Source organism: Portunus trituberculatus, chromosome 49 (genome assembly GCF_017591435.1).
Source record: "Portunus trituberculatus isolate SZX2019 chromosome 49, ASM1759143v1, whole genome shotgun sequence".
Taxonomy (NCBI): Eukaryota; Metazoa; Arthropoda; class Malacostraca; order Decapoda; family Portunidae; genus Portunus; species Portunus trituberculatus.
In genome coordinates, this window is record NC_059303.1 from 7934774 (window position 1) to 7955359 (window position 20586).

Sequence of the window (20586 nt, forward strand, 5' to 3'; positions counted from 1 at the left end):
TTAATACACTTCCTATTGCATGTTCTGTCATTTATATAATAGACAATGGATGCAAAGTCCGCTAGACTGACCTGGTTCAGCAATAGGATCAGGTGCTTCAGCTCCTTCAAAAGGTGGTTCCACCAAAGCAGCTCCACCAGCTTCCTGTGGGGCTGCTACTGGCTTCTCAGACTCCTCCACTCCAACACCTGCAACAAACATGTCAGTCAGCCAATTCACTATAGGTCTGTCTGGACTATGTCAATGCTTTCTTCAACTAATCTTCTTCAATATACACAATTTTTGAATTCTTCAATATGAGCTCTACGCTTGAATAATCATCTTCAGCAAGTTTATGGATTTATACCTTTCATAATCAATTCTCCAATTTCTTTCCCTCCACAACCACATCACAGCTTCTTACAACTAGAACACTCACATAATGAGGTGCCTCAGTGTTACAAATCTGTTTCTTTTCTCCCCTCTCAAAACTTCACTTTTTAAAAGAGAAGAGTAGAAATGGAATATTACACAAGACAATGATAAAATCTTGCACAATTTACCAGGTGTGGAGCAGCGTGGAGGGCTGGGGATGAATACTTTGCGTCTCTTATGACGAGGCCTCAGTACTCTGATCAGGGCTTGCTTGGCTCCAAAACTAACAGCTGTGTCAGTGCACAGCAAGAGTTCTGTGTAAAGACGCACAGCAAGAGGAACAGCCGAAAGGGAGCAAACTGTGTAGGCATGAATGATTTCCACAACTGCTTGAACTGTTGCTTCTATGTATGTCAATCCTGCAAAATATTATTCTTATAAGGAATAACGTCAACAAAAAAAAATTAACTTTAATATCAACCCTCCTTTTATATGCAGAGAAAATTCATCAGTAATTAACACACACACACACACACACACACACACACACAGTAAAGCAGAATGATTGATTTTCCATTTCCATAGGACAATACACATACACAATTTCAGGAATGTTGGTTTATACTATTTAACTAAAAAGTCACAATTTTACTTAAATCTATATCTATTTTTTTTTTTAACAAGAAAGCAGAGTTAAACAAGTCTACGGACACTAAGGCTTTGAGCACCTCTCACCTGGCTGGCACATGGGGGTAAGGAATAGGTTGGTGGGCTTGGCATGGTGCAGAGCCCAGAACACACTCATGAGCTGAGCCAAGAAGTGATTATCGTCACAGCTGACATCATTGCCATTGCTGTCACCTCCCTCCAGGGTAGCCTCAGAGTCAGAGGTAGTGTCAGAGGTCTTGCTGAGAGTAGAGTCTCCATCACTCTTCCTGGACACGTCTCCCTCCATCTTGGGTCCAGGTGAGCAGGCAATCACTTCAAGCTTTCTCATATCCTCCTCGGAGTGAACGGCTGACAAGTCTACAGCTGCCACTTTTTCAGTGTATCTACAAAAGTAAAGTTATACTTCAGTCATGAGAAACATTGTGGTGTTTTCACATTTTCTTAATAATCTTAAAAGAAAAACTTTAAAAAATTAAAATAAAGGTCTTGCAATAGAAGGTGACATCTAGATTATCTTGAAAAAAAGTCAATACATTTATGGTTCTATCTCTATTCAAAATTGGTATTTGAAGAATTTTTCTTATCAACCATTACTTCATTATCAATCTTTTTTCCTCATCCTTCAAAAATAAATTATATGAAACCAGCCCTCACTTGACAAGGTTGTGGGGTCGCGCCACAGCAACATTTCTGGCTGTGACCACAAGCCGGTGATACGCTTCACAGTCCAGCTGGTGTGGGTCAGTCACATGACGGAGATTGCTGAGGGCTTCCACCACACTGTTGAGCTGAGCTTCATCCTTGTGATTGTGGTAGGCCACTCTGCTTTGATGCAGGGAGGCAAGTAATGTCCGGGTGTGGTGCTGCATGGGAAAAGCAGAATTTCAATCAAATTTACTAAAATAATCAATACAAGTTTTAAAAACATCCCAAAGCATTGTCTTATCAACTGGTATTCCTACCCTTGCTTTGCTACGCCCTTACCTGCACTGTGGGGGGAAGAGGTAGGTTAAGCAATCTGGTGGCCAGGTTTAGGGCTCCAGCTCGAGCCACAATCTTTTCTGCTGGTGTAGCTACAAAGCAGCCATCAAGTGTCTCAAGAGCAGCAGAAACCAGACGATCCACAGCAGTAAGGGGCAAAGGGGCTGAGGCGGCTCCACCCAGGGTAGATGATTCACTGCCGCTGCCTGATGACCCCGTGGCTCCTGTACCACTCACAGTAGCAGAAAAATCTTCAGGTTCTTCAGGCCAGCCAAAGTCCTCCTTAGTCTTTCCATATCTAGAAAAATAGTCAGCGTATATTTAATGTCAGCGTATATTTAATGTCTGACCTTCCAACTATTTTCTCCATAAAAAATATCACAAGTTAATCAAGAACGGCAATAATTCTTTTTAATAGAAATTTTACTTACATTTTAACAAAATCTACCATTGTTACATTTGATGGATCATTTGAAGGCCCAAAGGTAATCACAATACGCTTGTCAGCTTGCAGTGACTCTTCTCTTGTCAAAGGAATATCAAACCATCGGCTACGAGTAGCAGTGATGGAAACACTCCGACCAAATATCTGAAAACAAATTCCAAGATTATGAACTCGGCTGAAGCAGAGTAACTGTATGAACTGGTAAAAATAAACACCTAACACAAACTCTTATGTTCTATAAATATTCCCTAGTTATCTAGTTTCCAAGATCTGAAGTGCACAATCATTTTTAATCTACATGCCATTCATTCTTATCTGGAATGAAAAACTGGCAACATTTCATTCTCCAAGTAAAAACATTTAGGAAAATCTTGCATCAGGTCTCACCTCTAAGTATGTGGGAACTTTCTGAGTATCCATTGCACCAACTGCAATCCTCAAACCACATATGACAAGAGTGGAGTCATTGTTGGTCACTTCCAGCTGGAAACCTCCTGGCTTGGTGGAGGCAACATACATGCCTGAGTGAGGAAAAAATGTTATGCTAATAGATACATCTTAAGCATTTTCAATGGCTCAAAGAAAGTTATAAATATAACATTAGAGAACAAAACATGAAAGATACTTTGCTAAATACTAACTTTTACTTAGCATTTACTTTTCAATATATGTATGAAAGAACATGCACACCTTGGCTGTTGAGTCTGTTCTTAAGCTGCTGAACATTATACACTTGCAGTAGATCATTTCCTCCATATTCAATGTCATTCATCATAGAACAGTGCTCAAAGAAATCCACTGGAAACACAACTGAACCTGGAAAATATTGAAAACTTTTAGAACCATGAAATATTTCCTGCAATGAGTGGGGAAAATAAATATTAATTGCAATACAATCACCAACAGAAATTCTGTCAGCATAGCACATTCATAGAGATTAAAAGGCTTATAAAGTCGACATGCAATGCTTAAGTTACCTGATGGTCGGCCCAGCTTGGGGACTTTCTTTTTCCTTGATGGACGTAATGTTGATATGGCACTGATGACCTGCATCTGCGGGGACAGCCAGAAGTCTGTGCCAATAAACACCAATTACAAGTTTGCACATTGCATTTCTTTTTTTAGAGTAAATAAAAAGTCATCATCTTAAAATCAAGTGCTCTATTTTTGTTCAAACTTCTAGATAGTTCCCCACATTTCAGATTGAACATAATTTCATAACAATCACAATTATCTTGTGTAAGATATACCTGACTGTTTCATCTATAATAACGAAAGGAAGATTCTAAAACTTGACACTTGCCTGTTGTCTGAGAGTTAGCATTATATATTCTCAAGGAGCCATCTTCACACAGCAGGATGAGAGTGGTCTTGGCCTCATGGCTGGGGGCCCAGGAGTGCCTCAGAGCCACCAGGTCAGTCATTTTGCTCTTGGCAGGCAGCACACGGATCTCTTGCACAAGTATCTGATCAGGCTTTACCATCAGAATCACTGGATTGTTACCTGGAAAAATATTCATCTGTTAATCTTGGATTCCTACTACAAATTATCAAATGTAAATAGTACACTAGTCTGATACCATCAATAATAATATCTTGTTTGCATAAAATGCGATCAAATTCAAACTTGAGTAAAACAAAATTGTATACCAGTAATATGCAAACAAATTCATTATCTATATTACAAGCAGAAATATATTTGTAAGACATTAAAAGTAGATAATCACAAAGTTGCTACTGTCTGCACAGCACTTACTGGATTGTGTGAGGCAAGTAATGAGTCCTGGGTGACCTGTGACCTCTCCCCACTGACACAAGGGCTGAGGTGCCATCTTACTCCCACTGCTTCCACTGCTGCTGCTGCTACTACTGCTGCTACTGCTACTACTGCTGCTGCTGCTACTGCTGCTGCCACCACCACCTCCTGTTCCATTCCCTCCCTTGACACTTACAATGAACAGTTTGTCAACCTTCTCATTATCATCTGTAAGCAATAAAAATCATAACTATTTTGAACACCACAAATATTTCTTATTGGTCTTGAGAGTCTTACATTAGCATTTCTCAGTTATGACAATGGTAAATTCTTGCAAGAAGTCTAAGTAAGCATCCTACATGTCAATGTGAATATTAAGACCAATACAGACAAAGTGACTTACTTATGGACACAAGAGGGGCAAGGAAGCTTTTGCCATGAGAATAACTGAAGCACAACAACTGAAGTGTGTGTGAGTAGTACACTGACACTCCTCCTCCCCCAATCTGTCCGTTACAGTCCTGAAAAAGAGAGCGACTATTTATTCAGTTCCCGTGAGAGTAGAAGCATGTGAACCAAAGAGAAAGAAATAACTATTAACCCCTTCGGCACCGATCGCCTTAGGCGTGAGACTCGCCTCTATACCTCCCGCATAATCGCTCACTAAACTTGCTCATATTTGTCACTTTCATTCATTTTTATTGTATAAGTGCACTGTACATATGAATATAAATGGTTTCCACATAATACACACTATAATAACACATAACAATAATCATAATAATAATGATAATAATAATAATAATTAAGAAAAAAGTCTATAGTATGAGGTGTTCCCTCTCTCAAAAAAAGACTGCACCACAGTGCTGTAGAGTAGAGGTCAGGTATAAGCTGTCAGGTCACAGGTCACTGTGACATGACTTGGGTGATTATAAAAAAAGTAACAAAATGCCTCACGTGCACACAAAAACTTTGGCACATGTCCATTTATCCCCCAGTCAAGGTCACTGAACTCAGGGATGGCGTGAGGGCGAATGTCATTGAATATGTCAGCCAGGAACGTCCACCCAGAGTCAACCACCGCCTCATTCTCCTCCAGTAACTCACTATCACTCAGTTCCTCTAAATCACTTTCATCACTATACTCATCATCATCACTAAACTCATCATCTGAGTCAGCAGGCAAGTACTCAGAGCCAGAGCTACAGTCACTATCCACCTCCATTATCAGAGAAGGTAGCACAGTTCCTTGGACAAAAATGGCGTGGAAGCACGAGCACAGAGCACGATAATCCTACTCAGACAAACCGGCACTACATTACGTCACTCTTGGTTCACGCCACCCCATCGTAACGTGTCGTGACGTATCACTCACTGATTTGCTGCTGTCACAGAGTAGGCGGAGCCTAGACCATCCTAGTTGCTAATACCACCATGCCAGATGCCAAACAAGGCAGCCAAACCGTTTTAAACTTTTATTCCAAATGTATCCCGTACCAGTGTACGTGATGGTATGTAGTACCATACCTCCCCATCACGTACGGGTGTACGGGACGGTACTGAGGGGGTTAAGAATTTATAACAGTGAAATATCTTAGAGTCAGATGAAAGTAAAAAATACAAAAGAAAATGAGGAAAAGTAAGACCAAATTGCATGAACAGTTGGGCAACAAGACAACCAGTTAACAATTAATATCATTTAGCTATAGAAGGCTGGAAAAAGATAACCCTGAATGTCTTTCAAACACTTGTTGACTCAGAGCAGCTTACCTTTAAATCCTGATGGTGAACCTGTAGAACATTTGTCACATAGAATGGTCCATGTTGAGCTGAGCTCTCTTCGCTCAACACCTGTGTGTAGATGTATCCAGAAGATGCCATAGCCACTAGGTAACAGCTATTATCCTGCAATAGAAATGCAATAATCATTACTCAGATTTCCTCGTGGTAATCATCTGATGAGTTTATGGAATAATAGTAATGTTACTCAATGAAATGTAAATATATGATTTACCTGAGTACAAACAAAGCAGGCATCCTTGATCTTTCCTGAAGGAAGAAGGAAGTAGTACTGTGGGGAGAGTGAATCAGCACTGAGGTCATATATCTTGACAAACTCAGCTGTGATAAGGGCTAGTTGGGTCTGCTGTCCAGGCAACCACACAGCCTTGATGATGTAATTGCCTGATTCCAATTGTGGGTGAAGCACAAGGTGGTCTGACACACTGCCAGCACTGGCAAAGGTCAGCACATGACAGTCCTGTAAAAAAAAAAAAAAATCATAGATGAGGAAAAACAATGTCCAAAATATAACAATTTCTTCATAATTTTCAGTCAACACAACAGTTCATAGTGCAATGACATAATGGATTCTACCGACCTTCAAGCCACAAACAGCGAGATAGTCATCATTAGCTGGATTGGCAGTGATGGACAGCACAGTGAATGGCACCGGGGCTGAGGACAGGCGAGTCAAGGTCAGTTTTCTCTTGGCAGAGTCATGCTGCTTGAGGAGTGAGGAAAGTTGCAACACAGTAATCTTTCCTTTTTCATGGGACACTGCTAGATGCTGCCTTTTTCCTCCTGGAGAGGCTAGACAGCACATGGCCACACGGCGGACCATGTACGCAGAAACTAGCTGGCGGATGGTTTGCCCTTGTTCCCCTGAATAGTTGAGGCGCACATTCTCAAAGGCACCTTCTTGTGATCCCAAGGTTGGCAGCATCAAGCTCTCAGTAGCCTCAACAGGCTGAAATTATGCTTTGCATCAGTGACAGTAGTACAACCACTTGCATCACAAAAATAGTAAACTTTGGCCTCTAAAAATCACAGGATTATAAATCTTTGGTAGCTTATGGATCCCATACCTTTGCATTGGTGTGGACTTGATGCAGAGCTGTCAGGGCTCGCTGGTAGGAACCAACAGAGCTGGACTCCGTTGCATTGGCTTGGATGGTGGGCATAAGATCATTCAGAAGATCCAGCACTGTGGCGGCCACCTCACTGCTACTCACTTCTCCTACCAAGAGGTCTCTTACATTTTCTGTTGTTGGGAAAATCATAAATGAAGAAATTATTTGGTGTACATTCAGTTGAAGCTCCTACACAATAATCATAGCCACTAAAGGATCCTGATCATTATCTTGCAGTAAGTACAGCAGAAAGTCTTGATGGCAGAATAACTCACCCAGCTTCTTGGCAAGGGCTTGTCTTTGCTTGTGTGTATCATCTCGGTGTTTGTCCTGCAAAGTAGAAAATAATATTTCTATTAGCACCTTTGTTACTTCCAATATCCATCCCTCAAGTAACCTTTGCCTTCATTCTGTTTTGGCTTTTGAATCATATCACATAATTGCTTTGTGTATCAGCAGCATCACAACCAGAAATGAGAAGGCAGACTGGCACTAAGCTTCCATGATCCTCACCATCTGGGTGACCTGTGAGGGTGATGAGGGTCGTCGCCTCAGGGAGGAAGGCAGCAAAGGCTCCACACCAAATGCAGCTGGACCACTGGAGGAACCTGTGCCATCCTCATAAGAGGCTGGACTACGCTTTACGAGTGCCTGAAGAATAAATATATGATTAAAGGAAAAATTTTTTTGTCTCTTCATAAGTATACAGATATTGATGGACAAATGAAGTGAGCGCTGAATTTCCAAACTCACCTGGCATGATCCATCCTCCTTTGCCCCACAGTCACAAAAGAATGCACCATACTTGGAGTAAGTAACATCATGACCACGGTGACACACACGTGCACACACCGTGCACACCCCAACACCATCTACCATGCGGCAAGTGTGGCAGTGGTACCAATGCTGGTGCATGAACTCCTTCTGAGTGAGGGTAAAGGTGCACAGCTTGTTGCACATACTGTCTTCATCCTGTTGAATAACGTGTACAAAGAATTACCAAAGATACCAAACAGTAAATACTCTTTAATCCCTTCTAGGTTGTTTGATTATGCTACTCTACATGACTAGATGGGATATAACAACACACTGAGGAGGTTCCTGCCTTGAAAAAGTTTAACACACAGGCAAGTTGAGAGATCCTTCACAAAACATTCCAACACAAAATAAAACAGTACTACTCACTGAATCTTCCCCAGCACTGTCTTCATCTTCTTGGGTCAAATCATCAACCCAGTCAGAGTCATTGTCAACTGTCAGATCCAGCTCATAAGGAGGAGACGTCATGCCACTGCGGTAAGCCACAGCCCAACGTTCACTGTTCACCTGTGTGAGCACAACCATCATGAGGCCAAACAGCATATATATATATATATATATATATATATATATATATATATATATATATATATATATATATATATATATATATATATGAGAATGTCACAAATGTTATTTCTTTTAGAACTATCAAATGTGACAGTTATACTGTACTGGATTATCTAATTAGTCATTCAATAATACAATAAAAGCTTTATCCCAAATGATTCTTCAGTCATGCAATAGTGGTACATTCTCACCTTGAGAGCTGCTACTACATCACTGACATAAGTAAGCAGGTGGCACATGGCTTCAAGCAACTCTTTGTCATTCTTTCCAGTCATAACTTGTATACATTGTACACTGAAATGAAGATCATTTACACATTAATGGGTTAACCCAGACTTGAATTTCCCTTGTTGTTTAAGTAAAGTTTAATTACCCATCAGTCCACACCACAGAAGCACAAGTTTCCAAAAAAAGTATTTCAAATAGACACCTCTAGCAGATAATTAGTGGTGATCTTAACTCAAAAATGATAAGACAATGGCAGTCAAAACTATTTCATAACTTTTCTCATGGCTTGGCATAATGCCAAAAATGAACTAGGTATATTGATCTGTTTAAGACTCACCACTGAGTGACCCAGAGAGTGGCTGCTCTAAAGAGTGTGACATGGCCGGTGCCTGAACCAGCACTGGCCAGGGAGGACATGATTGAGAGCAGGTGAGTCAGGCTGGCCAGCCCCTCATTGCCTCCACACACCATGGAGGAACCTAGCGGCACCAGTGATCGCAGTAGTCCATGAGCCACCTCCTGCACAAAAACCATTATCACCAATATAAACACTATAAAATTACCATTATTATAAATAAGAAATGCAGTGAAATAATTTATTATAATCACACAAAAACATACCAGAATTTTTAAAGAATTCATTATACACTGAAAATTAATCACAGAATAATTACTTCAGTCCTGAATATCTACTTTTGGTAAGACTGGGACAACTGAGATTCATACTTCAGCATTCTGTGTGTGTTGTGTTATGATGTAGGCTGTGAGGGTCCTGAGAAGCTGCCAGCTTGTTGGTGTGGCTTCACCATCACCTGTAGGTGGTGAGGCAAGCAGATGGGTGGACAGCCAGCCTTGCAAGATGCCAGACTCCAGCCAGGAACCCACTGAAATTCTGCTGCACACTGAGGCAAGAGTATGGTCCGTGGGATTCTTTTCCGCTGCAAGAGATATGTTTATTAAAACTCCATCTGTATCTTCTTTGATTCTCTTGATCAGTACCTTACCACAAACCTTGCCTGCCATACTCAATAGACTGATATCTTGGTGACTAAAGTCTTCATACCTCTCCCCTTTTATACAATACTGATGAATTAGATACTTATGACAGTTGGTAAAGAACTCACCCAGTTGGAATAATTTGATGAAAAACTTGATAATATGTGTTGGAAGGCTGGAGGACTTCACATCTCCACTGATAGGAGGACTGAGGAGGACTGATGAGAAATGAGACTCTGCCAGAAACTTGTCCAAAGCCAACTTTCCAGCTGGAAGCTCCAGCAACTCCTCCAGCACTGAAGTACAGCCTTCTAATATCTGTTCATCCACTACCCTGCAAAAGTCAAATTCAAGTTGTATTAATGAACAATACCAACACACTGGGATCAACACTACAATCATCATGAATAGTACATTAAAATGTACTTAACAGAGCTTGGGAATTACATTTTAGCATATTTCTCTTCACATGATAATTCATAACTTACCCTTCACAAGTGGCTGCAGATTGAAGGAGACTTTCAACATGTGTGAGTAAATGTGAGAAAAGTGTAAGCTGGAATGGGTCTGGAGAGGTGGAAGACTCCCCACCCTCTTGAAGGGGCAGCAAACGATCCAGTGCTGCTGACAGAGACTGTGATACATGGTCACAAGTGGCATCTGCAGACAGGCTGATAAGTGTGCTGGTTAGCTGTCCACCAGTCTTATCATCATCATTACACCATCTGGGGGGTAGAATAACATACTCAGAAAAGAAATATCAAAGGTCCTATTCTTGATCACAAAGGATATAACTTGTTTTCATGTTGTGCAGGTATGATACATTTTTCAAAGTTCTCTTACCCTGCCAAGTCTGTAGCAAAGGTAACTAAAGTATGCATGACATGTTTCAGCGCCAGGTTGATGGTGAAGGTACTCTGAGCAGACAGTGTCCCCACATGACCCATCACAACTCCTGACACATAGCTCTCTCCTGGCAGCACATCTCCACTCATGCTGCTTTGCTGAAAATGGAATACACAATAAATATGTATATGTATGCAATATGTATGTCAAGTTATTGTGGCATGGAAACAGCCCTGATATATACCATTTAAGTTTTCTCCATAGATATAATACTGAATACTTGTTCCAAAAGGTATTGCCACAACACAACTCACCCAGGCATGAGCAGCTGGAAAGTCTGTCATGGTGTTTGCATTCCAGTTATCAAGGACAGTCTTTAGGGGAGCAGGCAAGGCAGAGCGTGTGAGGCAAGGGGGATGGCGGCCAGCACGAGGCAGATGACCAGCAGATACAGCAAGCACTGAGCAGTAGGCATCCAGAGCCTCAGGAGGAAGTTTACTACCTTCCTCCAACACACTGTTCATCTGCTGCAGTAAACTCCACCTGGTTATAATGAGAAATATTAATATCTTCTTTGTTCACTAAAACCAAAAATTGAGACTCCAGTCCAATTTTTCTGACCTTAATTCACTAGGTATGCATTCCCTCCCAATTTACCTTGTGGCATGAGAGAGTGCCTGAATCAGAGTGAGGAGTCCAGTTATGGGGAGCTGTTCTGCAGATATGTCAAGAGCACGAAGGAGATCAGCACCATCACCAGAGCGAAGGTCAATGTCTCCTTTCTGACAAGCCTCATCCAGTGTGACCTGCAGTCTTGCCAACACCGTGTCCAGCATGTACAGGTCAGAGAAGGCCGGCAGCTGCTCTGGAGTCATCAGCGGCATGCTCACCATTGAACTATAACCCTGCAATGCAGACAATCAGGAGACAAGGTTAATAAGTGTTCTCTTTCATTAGTTACCACCTCTACAATCCCGTCTGCATCTATGCAGATTGAAGAGGGTATAGTTAGATGAATACAGGTACTGAACTTACCTTGTTGAGCAGAGCTGTGATGATGTGGTTGGCTACCTTCAAGTCATACTTCAGGTTACACATGTTCTTAGCAACAGATTTCAGCAATGCATCTGCCTTCTGTGTTGTCAGACTCTGACGAACTAATCCATCCTGAGGAAAGAAAACATGATTAAAGCTTTGATATTCAGTCAATTGATTTTCAAAACTGGATCTCATAACAGTCCACATGTTTTAATATTTCTCTGTCTAACAACAACACTTACCTTAATCCAACCATTGAATATCTTGTGTGAGGCTCTTGGAGCCCAAAGGAGGGCGTGTAGAAGACGGGAGCCCTCAAGCTTCATCTCAGCCAATGACATTCCCTCAAGGGCTGACACAGAAGGTGGCATAGTGAGAAGCAGTCTATAAGAGAGGGAGAAAGCATACTGGACACCACACAGTCCGAGGTATGTCAGCTGAGGATCAGTGGTTCGCCGCAGGCTGGGGTCATTCTGGCTCCCCACACCCAGAAGGCTGACCAGTGTATCATAAAGGGTGCTGTACTTCAGGGTATCAGGAGTTGCCAGAATAAAACTGCATGCCTGGAACAAACACATATTCAAAAATTTACTCAACAATCCTGAACATATTTCAAAGATCATTGAAAATCAGACTGAATAAGGATTTAGTTTTTGTTTTCCTAAGTGGTTAAATAAATCCAAAACAATTCTTACTTTCATAATATCTACAACTAATGAAAAGATTTTACCAGTCCATCAAGCTTTGGAGTGTCCTGGGTGTTGGTCTCTGCTGGAGTGAGGGTGTAGAAGCGAGGCCTCAAAGCGTAGTCTTCACTGGTGTAATTCTTTCTGAAGTTCTCCTCTAAGTCTCGCCACACATGGTACATCTTGCCACCAGCTGTTGTACCTTGGTCTTTGCCAGCTGTCTGGCCATCACATTGTGTCATTGGCTGGAATAAATTCCACTGAACCTGAAAAGAAATAATGTATTGTTAATTACCATACAGCTGATAAAGCTATTCTAACATTCAGTACAGCCAAGTCTTTAGAAAGCAAGCTCAATTTCAGTTTAAAAGTTTCATGTAGTTACTTATTTTTAGACTTTCTTTAATGTGTCTTGTATTCCTGTTACATCTTTTCTTCCCTCCCTAACACTTTCTCACAGCTGTACTCCACTTACAATGTCTGATACCACTCTAAGCAATGTCAGAAATGTATCAATTTCCAACAACACATGAATACTAATAATGGGTGATGGCTATCTTAATTTAAAAATTAAGAACAATTTCAAGAAATAAAATGCACTGGTGGGGATCAGAGCAAATTCTGTTCCATCTGCAATGTTTTCATAATTTTCAATTTGACTATTCTACAGCTGCATGAAGCCAAAAACATGAAATTATATTACGGAAGTCTGTTATTACTTTTGAATAACATAATTTATCCTAGTAGGTATTCCTTTATATCAATGAAATCTTCTAAGGCAGCAAACACTACAACATACCTGTTCAATTAATATCTGAGGAGCTTCATACAAGTTCTTCATAAGGTAGTCAAATATAAGAAGGAGTCTAGCTAAATGAAGGACCTGAGTGTCCCTCATAGGTGTGTTTATCACTGGAGCAACAGTGACCACAGCTGCTGCAACACTCAGTAGTACGCTTTTCTTCTGCATGAGTTGCAAAGAGTGAAACAGAAACAGGAGTAACTGAGCATGCTCCACATTCAAGTCTGTCAAATGAAGAGGAAAATACATATTAGCTATTGTACATAAGAGTCTTAAGCATATGAGAAGTCTGCAATTGTTGAGAAAATTACTTCCATAATTTGGCAAACTTTGCAACACAACAACAATTACGTATCTGGCACCTTCAGTCTCTGCTTCTGGAGCAGGTGGATTGGTAACAGACTTGGTGAGGGTGTTGATGACACGCTGCCATATCAAGACACAGGCAGTGTCAGAGTCACACTTCAGCTCATCTTTGTCTCTACGCTGCCGCAACAAAAGCACCTGCACAGGAAAATACCAAAATTATAAATAAAGGTTACTGGAGGCCAGTGCTTGCTTCCTACTGAAGAGAGAGAGAGAGAGAGAGAGAGAGAGAGAGAGAGAGAGAGAGAGAGAGAGAGAGACTTGTTAATATACCATTATGCCTCCTCTTTGTATGCAATCCTCAATATCTTTATCACAGGGATAGCCTTACTGTTCACTGAGATCATAAAGGATAGAACTACTCACTTGTGCCAGGACAGTAAGAGTTCTTGGGAGAACTTGCAGTGGCCAGTCTCCATCAGGGGTCCAAGGGGAGACCCCTAGTTGAGCTAGAAGTGTGTTCTGCAGAGTCTCACTCAGCAGGCCTGAGGCTATCACATTATGAGTGTAGCGATACAGGGCATAGGAGAACTCATCATACAGGGAGCCCAGCACTGGTCCCAGAAACCCTATCAGGCTGCCTGTTAGTATTAGGAAGAACACATTCATTGTAACTCAAGTCCATCATGAAAATAATATATTAGCCATTACCTGTACTTACTATGATCCTTGTAACCCTAATAAGAGTAACATTCCAGCAGGAAATGTTGCTCACTGGACAACCATGAAACTTGGCAAACCCAGCAAAACTTTAAGTACACTGTATTTAAATTTCTTATGAAAATAAGCATTTCCTGAATATAAATAACATTAAAATGGAAAGAGATGGATCCAATACACAGAGAACGTTAAGATATAATATTATACTTTATAGAAACACTGAATATACCTGAGTCGGACTTTGCTGTTTCTCTGTCAAGATCTCTGATGATGGCGGCCAGAACCACCATGTGCGTCTCTGCCAGTCCTGCACGCACATACTGCTGCACATAGGCGCACTCACTCTCCACCAGATAACTATTCATGAGCAGGAAGATGTGCGACGCCAGTGAGATGAACTGTAATGGAAGTAATAATTAACGTTGACCTTATTTTGAAGATTCTGGCTACTACAGTACTAATATGAACACTATCACCTCCAAACCATAATCAATATATCTAATATTCCACTTATGTCATACAATATATCTGCCCCCTCTTTGCAAACTCTAATCCTGTAATTTCTCTCACTTCAATGCAAAAATAATTAAGGGCATATAATGAATCCCTGTTTCAAACCATCTCTTTCTTCCCCACTACTGTCCATAATGATATTGAGGTTCATACAACCTATACGCTACAAAAAATTCTGATATGAATAAAAAGTGCATGCCAACAGGTATGTGGATGAGAGGACTGTAGCATGAGAATAGCATGTAACATGGTGAAACAATATATGACAAGGGATTTATTTGACAGTTCATCAAATTTCTTAAGTGATGCTGTAATCTGCATTACAATTAATTGACATCCTGTGTTTTGCTTTTTTGATCGATGACATATTATATTTATTAGCAAGTCAAAAACAAAGAATAAATAAATTTAGATCAGTCCCTAGTTTTTGGTAGTTAAAGTATGAATAATAAAAAAAGTAAATAATGAAGAACCTTACCCCGTGAGGCTCTCCCTTCTCAGGGACAATGGTTGTGAGCTCTGAGTTGTGACGATGGGGAGTCTTGGCCTGGGAGTCCCCTGGAGAAGATGAGGAATCACTGTCTCCCTGGGCTCCCCCTGATGCTGGGTCATCACCTCCCTCTCCTGGTGTACTGGGCTCCTCAAACCAGGCTCCTATGATTACTGAGTCATCATCTAAAAGTGAAATTATTAACTCCAATTTATTTTGCTGCTCAAGTTATAAGTAACATATAAGAAGTCTCTTGCAATAAGTGCTGTATCAACCCATAGCATCACTCAAGGTTTCAAGATCCTAGGAGCATTGACAACCAAACCATCCTCACACCACCACCATAAATCACACATCCTCCTTTACCAAAACAAAGTAATTAATGGAGAAACAAAATATTTTTCAGCTCAACTACTGACCTTCTTCTCCTAAACTCCCCTCTGAAAAATCATCTTCGTAATAAGTTGTAGAGTCCGAGATGGTAAATGTGTCCCCCTCTGACCAGGGACGGTGTGTGCGCTTCAAGCTACAAGCCTGTGTGGAGAGGTGAATTGCCATGCATAAACATTCTGAGCACATTCTAATTTTAATGAAGATATGACACTGTTTCAAATATAAAAGTTCACAATTAAAAGATCATAACATTACTAAGATATGGCTTCAATAGATTTTTTGTACTTCAACAGTATCAATACCTTTCTGTATGAAACAGTAGCAAGATAGAAAAGGAGTTGCTTTAGTGGAACTGCTGAAAACAGGCGAGCCAGGCGCTCTGTGGCTGTGTAAGTCTCCAGGGGGTCAAGGCGTGCAGGCTCTGGTGGGCGTGGAGGTGTCCTGCCTTCCACCTTGACATCTTCCAGCAGACCTGTCATCAAAGTCACACCCTGGGAAGCCAGAGCCACACATACCACTCCAAACCCTTGTTGCCTGTAAAAAGATAAACAACATGCTCACCCCTCAAAACAGAAATGTTTACCCATAATATAAACATGACTAGTCACTTGTCTATTGCAAAACAGGATATCACATACCTTCTTCCAAATCTATTCAAACAAGATAACATTACCTCCTTACATACACAGTAACATCTACTATACTTACACTTTAATCAGATTTATCCTGGTTGAAGCAGAGTCTTTCTTGCTAGGACTTCTGCCTTTGTCATCCTTCTTATCCTGAAGTGCTGCTGCTGAGGACACCACAATCATCAGCTGGTGGAGGCCTGTCATCACCAGCCACGATCCCATCAGTTGCAAGTTCTGAACATGCTGTTAAGAAAGAAATCTTCTGAAACTGAATGCTAAACATGTGTTTCACAATAAAGCTTTATTTCTAGATAAAAAGTCACTCACTTTTAATATCCTATCTGCCTGATTTGAGTTAAGCATTATAATTAAGGATATTTGTAGTGAAATCCATATGTCTGAAGTTAAAAACAGCAGATCCTCTTTACTTTCTCTATCCTCTATAGATGAATAAAATATTAATATTTACAACAATATAACCTATTTTGTTGTCCACATCCTTGAGTCTTGTGCCAAGTGCAATGCCTCTTACCTTCTGATACTGTTATTTCCAATCACTTTGAAAGAATTGCCTGATAAAACCAAATAAAAAATTGAGTTTCTTACATGTCCACCAGCTCGAGTTGAGGAGCGCACAGCATTAAGGATCACATTAAATAGGTCTAGTGCTTTCTCAGCAATGACTGGGGCAGCAGTGTCCAGGTCGTCCTCTCTGGGTGGTGGTGGTGTCTGAAGAGCAAGGGAAAAATTATATAATGCTTACATGATCTATTAGTATGAAGGCTGACACTGCCCAAACAGATCAATCAGGAAGTTACCATATGCAATACAATTTTGTATGTGAAAAAAAAAAAAATATATATATATATATATATATATATATATATATATATATATATATATATATATATATATATATATATATATATATATATATATATATATATATATATATATATATATATATATATATATATATATATATATATATATATATATATATATATATATATATATATATATATATATATATATATATATATATATATATATATATATATATATATATATATATATATATATATATATATATATATATATATATATATATATATATATATATATATATATATATATATATATATATATATATATATATATATATATATATATATATATATATATATATATATATATATATATATATATATATATATATATATATATATATATATATATATATATATATATATATATATATATATATATATATATATATATATATATATATATATATATATATATATATATATATATATATATATATATATATATATATATATATATATATATATATATATATATATATATATATATATATATATATATATATATATATATATATATATATATATATATATATATATATATATATATATATATATATATATATATATATATATATATATATATATATATATATATATATATATATATATATATATATATATATATATATATATATATATATATATATATATATATATATATATATATATATATATATATATATATATATATATATATATATATATATATATATAATGTGCTTTCTTCTATTTCCTTTTCATTTAATTTATTTTCAGGCAATGCTTGGTGTGTGTGTGTGTGTGTGTGTGTGTGTGTGTGTGTGTGTGTGTGTGTGTGTGTGTGTGTGTGTGTGTGTGTGTGTGTGTTTACCTAGTTGTAGTTTTACAGGGCCTGGGCTTTATGCTCGTGTAGCCCCGTCTCCACATCTACGCTTATCCAATTTTTCTTTAAAACTATGTACACTCTTTGCTGACACCACTTCCTCACTCAAACTGTTCCAAGTCTCAACACATCTTTGCGGGAAACTAAATTTTTTAACATCTCTCAGACATCTTCCCTTCCTCAGTTTCTTACTATGCGATCTTGTGCTTCTAATGTCATATTCTTCTCTCAGGATTAGTTTCTCATTATCCACTTGATCCATTCCATTAATCAATTTATAAACTTGTATCAGATCCCCTCTCTCTCTTCTCTGTTCCAGGGTTGGTAGATCCATTGCTTTTAGTCTCTCCTCATATGTCATCCCTTTAAATTCTGGAACCATTCTTGTAGCCATTTTTTGTAGTCTCTCAATTTCCTTATGTGTTTCTTTTTATGGGGGGTCCACACAACTCCTGCATATTCCAATCTAGGTCTTATTTTAGTACTTATCAATTTCTTCATCATTTCTTTGTCCATATAGTGAAATGCTAATCCAATATTCCTTAGCAAATTATACGTCTCTCTGAAAATTCTATCAATATGGCTTACCGGTTGATTGTTTTCTTCCATTGTCACTCCCAAGTCCTTTTCCTTTTTACTTTTCTAGTTCTACTCCATCTCCCATCTTATAGATTCCCACTGGTCGTCTTTCACTTTTTCCCATTTCCATGACATGGCTTTTGTCCACATTGAATTCCATCTCCCATTTTTTACTCCATTTCCAGATCTTGTTTAAGTCTTCCTGTAGTATTTCACAATCCTCTTTTTGTTTAATGACTCTGCACAGTTTCGCATCATCCGCAAACAGATTTATGTAGCTGTTCACTCACTCTGGCATGTTGTTTATATATACGAGAAAAAGTATTGGCGCCAATACTGACCCCTGTGGCACTCCGCTGTCTACTGTTCTCCACTTGGACTTCATATCTTTAACTATCGTCCTTATTTCTCTCCCCTCAAGTAATTTTCATCCATCTCAATGTGCTTCCTTTTAAGCCACCCTTCTCCTCTAACTTCCATAGTAATCTTTCATGTGGCACTTTATCAAATGCCTTTTTTAAATCTAAATAAATACAGTCAATCCATCCCTCTCTCTCTTGTACTTTATCAACTATTCTAGAGTAGAAACTCAATAAATTTGTTACACATGACCGACCTTTTCTAAAACCAAATTGGCTATTTGATAATAATTTGTTGTCTTCAAGAAACTCAATCCATTGCTTCTTTATTACTTTTTTCACACATCTTGCATATTACACTAGTTAGTGATACCGGTCTGTAATTTAAAGGTTCTTCCTTCCTTCCACTCTTATATATGGGAACCACCTCAGCTCTTTTCCACTCCACTGGCACTGTTCCATTTTCTATTGAGCATTTTATGATGTATATAGGACTTGCTAGTTCTTCCCTACATTCTTTCAGTATTCTGCCTGAGACTTCATCCGGTCCCATTGCCTTTTCCTCATCTAATTCCGTCATCAACTTTTTTTATTTCAAGCTTGGTTACTTTAATCTCTTTCATATGGACAGTCTCTATTACCCCGTGGTCTTTCAAATTTGGATTCCTTAGTATAGACCTCATGAAATTTACTATTTAACAATTCTGCCATACTTTTTGGGTCTTCCACCATTCCGTTCTCTCCTTTCTATTGTTTCTTTTTGTCTTATTTTTCCATTTATGAATCTGTAGAACAATTTTGGTTGTTCCTTACATTTTTCGACAATGTCCTTTTCATAGTTCCTTTCTTCTTCCTTTCTCACCTTAGCATATTCATTTCTTGCTGTTTTGAAGTTTTCCTTATTTTCTGGATTTCTGTTTCTTCTCCACCTTTTCCATGCTCCATCTCGTTTCTCCTTTGCCCTAGCACATCTTGCATTAAACCAATCTTTCTTTCCTTCTTCTTTAGGTCTATATTTGGGACATATTCCTGACTCCTGTTTTGTATATTTCCAAAAATAAGTTATATTTCTCTTGAACCGTTTCTGAGTTTTCCATCTCCTCCCAGTTTACGTTTTAAAATAGTTCTTGAGGTTCTTAATATCAGCCTTTCTGTAATTTAATCACTCTCCTTTGTATGATTCATCTCTATCTTCCTTTCCTTCTTCTATATCCATTTCTAATATTACATGGTCACTCTTTCCCAATGGGCACTTATATCTTATATCATCGTTAATTTGTATATCCCTTGTAAAAACTAGGTCCAATCTCACCAGCTCATCATTTCCTCTGAATCTTGTTTTTTTCTTTACTCTTTGGACCATCAAATTATCTATCATTAGGTTCAGGAATCTATCTCGCCAGGCTTCTTCCCCATACCACTTTCATAATTTTCCCAGTCCACCTCCTTACAGTTAAAATCTCCTACTAATATCACTTTTCTCCTTTCTTTAATGATTCTTGTAAGACTCCTTATTGTGTCATTTATCATGTCTTTATATTCTTGATTAGTCCATGAATTTGTTTTTGGTGGCACATATGTTCCAATGATTGTTAACTCTTTTTTATTAACATGTATCTTAATATACAGTATTTCTGATTTTCCTTCCCCAAACTCCAACTTGCTTCATTTTTTTTCTCTTCCTTCTATTTTATATACCATTTCCTTTTCCTGTCTCCTAGAATTCTCCAAAAAAAAATG

At 38.6% G+C, this 20586-nt stretch overlaps 1 protein-coding gene across 1 annotated transcript in view; it reads right to left on the reverse strand.

Annotated features, from left to right (window-relative positions):
* The window catches only part of LOC123499334 (E3 ubiquitin-protein ligase UBR4-like), a 56815-nt gene extending 39902 nt beyond the window's left edge, over positions 1 to 16913 (reverse strand). The window contains exons 1-40 of the mRNA XM_045247214.1: positions 16763 to 16913; positions 16233 to 16399; positions 15827 to 16058; positions 15551 to 15665; positions 15120 to 15316; positions 14358 to 14526; positions 13835 to 14049; positions 13465 to 13606; positions 13100 to 13326; positions 12345 to 12566; positions 11857 to 12177; positions 11612 to 11743; positions 11234 to 11481; positions 10891 to 11119; positions 10574 to 10734; positions 10219 to 10455; positions 9859 to 10064; positions 9461 to 9672; positions 9072 to 9253; positions 8698 to 8800; positions 8303 to 8443; positions 7871 to 8089; positions 7631 to 7768; positions 7393 to 7447; positions 7073 to 7248; positions 6586 to 6954; positions 6220 to 6465; positions 5976 to 6110; positions 4609 to 4726; positions 4206 to 4433; positions 3753 to 3953; positions 3427 to 3522; positions 3140 to 3265; positions 2837 to 2970; positions 2436 to 2593; positions 2008 to 2302; positions 1678 to 1886; positions 1090 to 1406; positions 543 to 773; positions 72 to 188 (exon numbers count right to left, since the gene is read on the reverse strand). Of these exons, the coding sequence (XP_045103149.1) occupies positions 72 to 188; positions 543 to 773; positions 1090 to 1406; positions 1678 to 1886; positions 2008 to 2302; positions 2436 to 2593; positions 2837 to 2970; positions 3140 to 3265; positions 3427 to 3522; positions 3753 to 3953; positions 4206 to 4433; positions 4609 to 4726; positions 5976 to 6110; positions 6220 to 6465; positions 6586 to 6954; positions 7073 to 7248; positions 7393 to 7447; positions 7631 to 7768; positions 7871 to 8089; positions 8303 to 8443; positions 8698 to 8800; positions 9072 to 9253; positions 9461 to 9672; positions 9859 to 10064; positions 10219 to 10455; positions 10574 to 10734; positions 10891 to 11119; positions 11234 to 11481; positions 11612 to 11743; positions 11857 to 12177; positions 12345 to 12566; positions 13100 to 13326; positions 13465 to 13606; positions 13835 to 14049; positions 14358 to 14526; positions 15120 to 15316; positions 15551 to 15665; positions 15827 to 16058; positions 16233 to 16378 (7405 nt within the window). The 5' untranslated portion in view covers positions 16379 to 16399; positions 16763 to 16913. The remainder of the gene's footprint in view (positions 1 to 71; positions 189 to 542; positions 774 to 1089; positions 1407 to 1677; positions 1887 to 2007; positions 2303 to 2435; positions 2594 to 2836; positions 2971 to 3139; positions 3266 to 3426; positions 3523 to 3752; positions 3954 to 4205; positions 4434 to 4608; positions 4727 to 5975; positions 6111 to 6219; positions 6466 to 6585; positions 6955 to 7072; positions 7249 to 7392; positions 7448 to 7630; positions 7769 to 7870; positions 8090 to 8302; positions 8444 to 8697; positions 8801 to 9071; positions 9254 to 9460; positions 9673 to 9858; positions 10065 to 10218; positions 10456 to 10573; positions 10735 to 10890; positions 11120 to 11233; positions 11482 to 11611; positions 11744 to 11856; positions 12178 to 12344; positions 12567 to 13099; positions 13327 to 13464; positions 13607 to 13834; positions 14050 to 14357; positions 14527 to 15119; positions 15317 to 15550; positions 15666 to 15826; positions 16059 to 16232; positions 16400 to 16762) is intronic.
* Positions 16914 to 20586: the final 3673 nt, after the last annotated feature.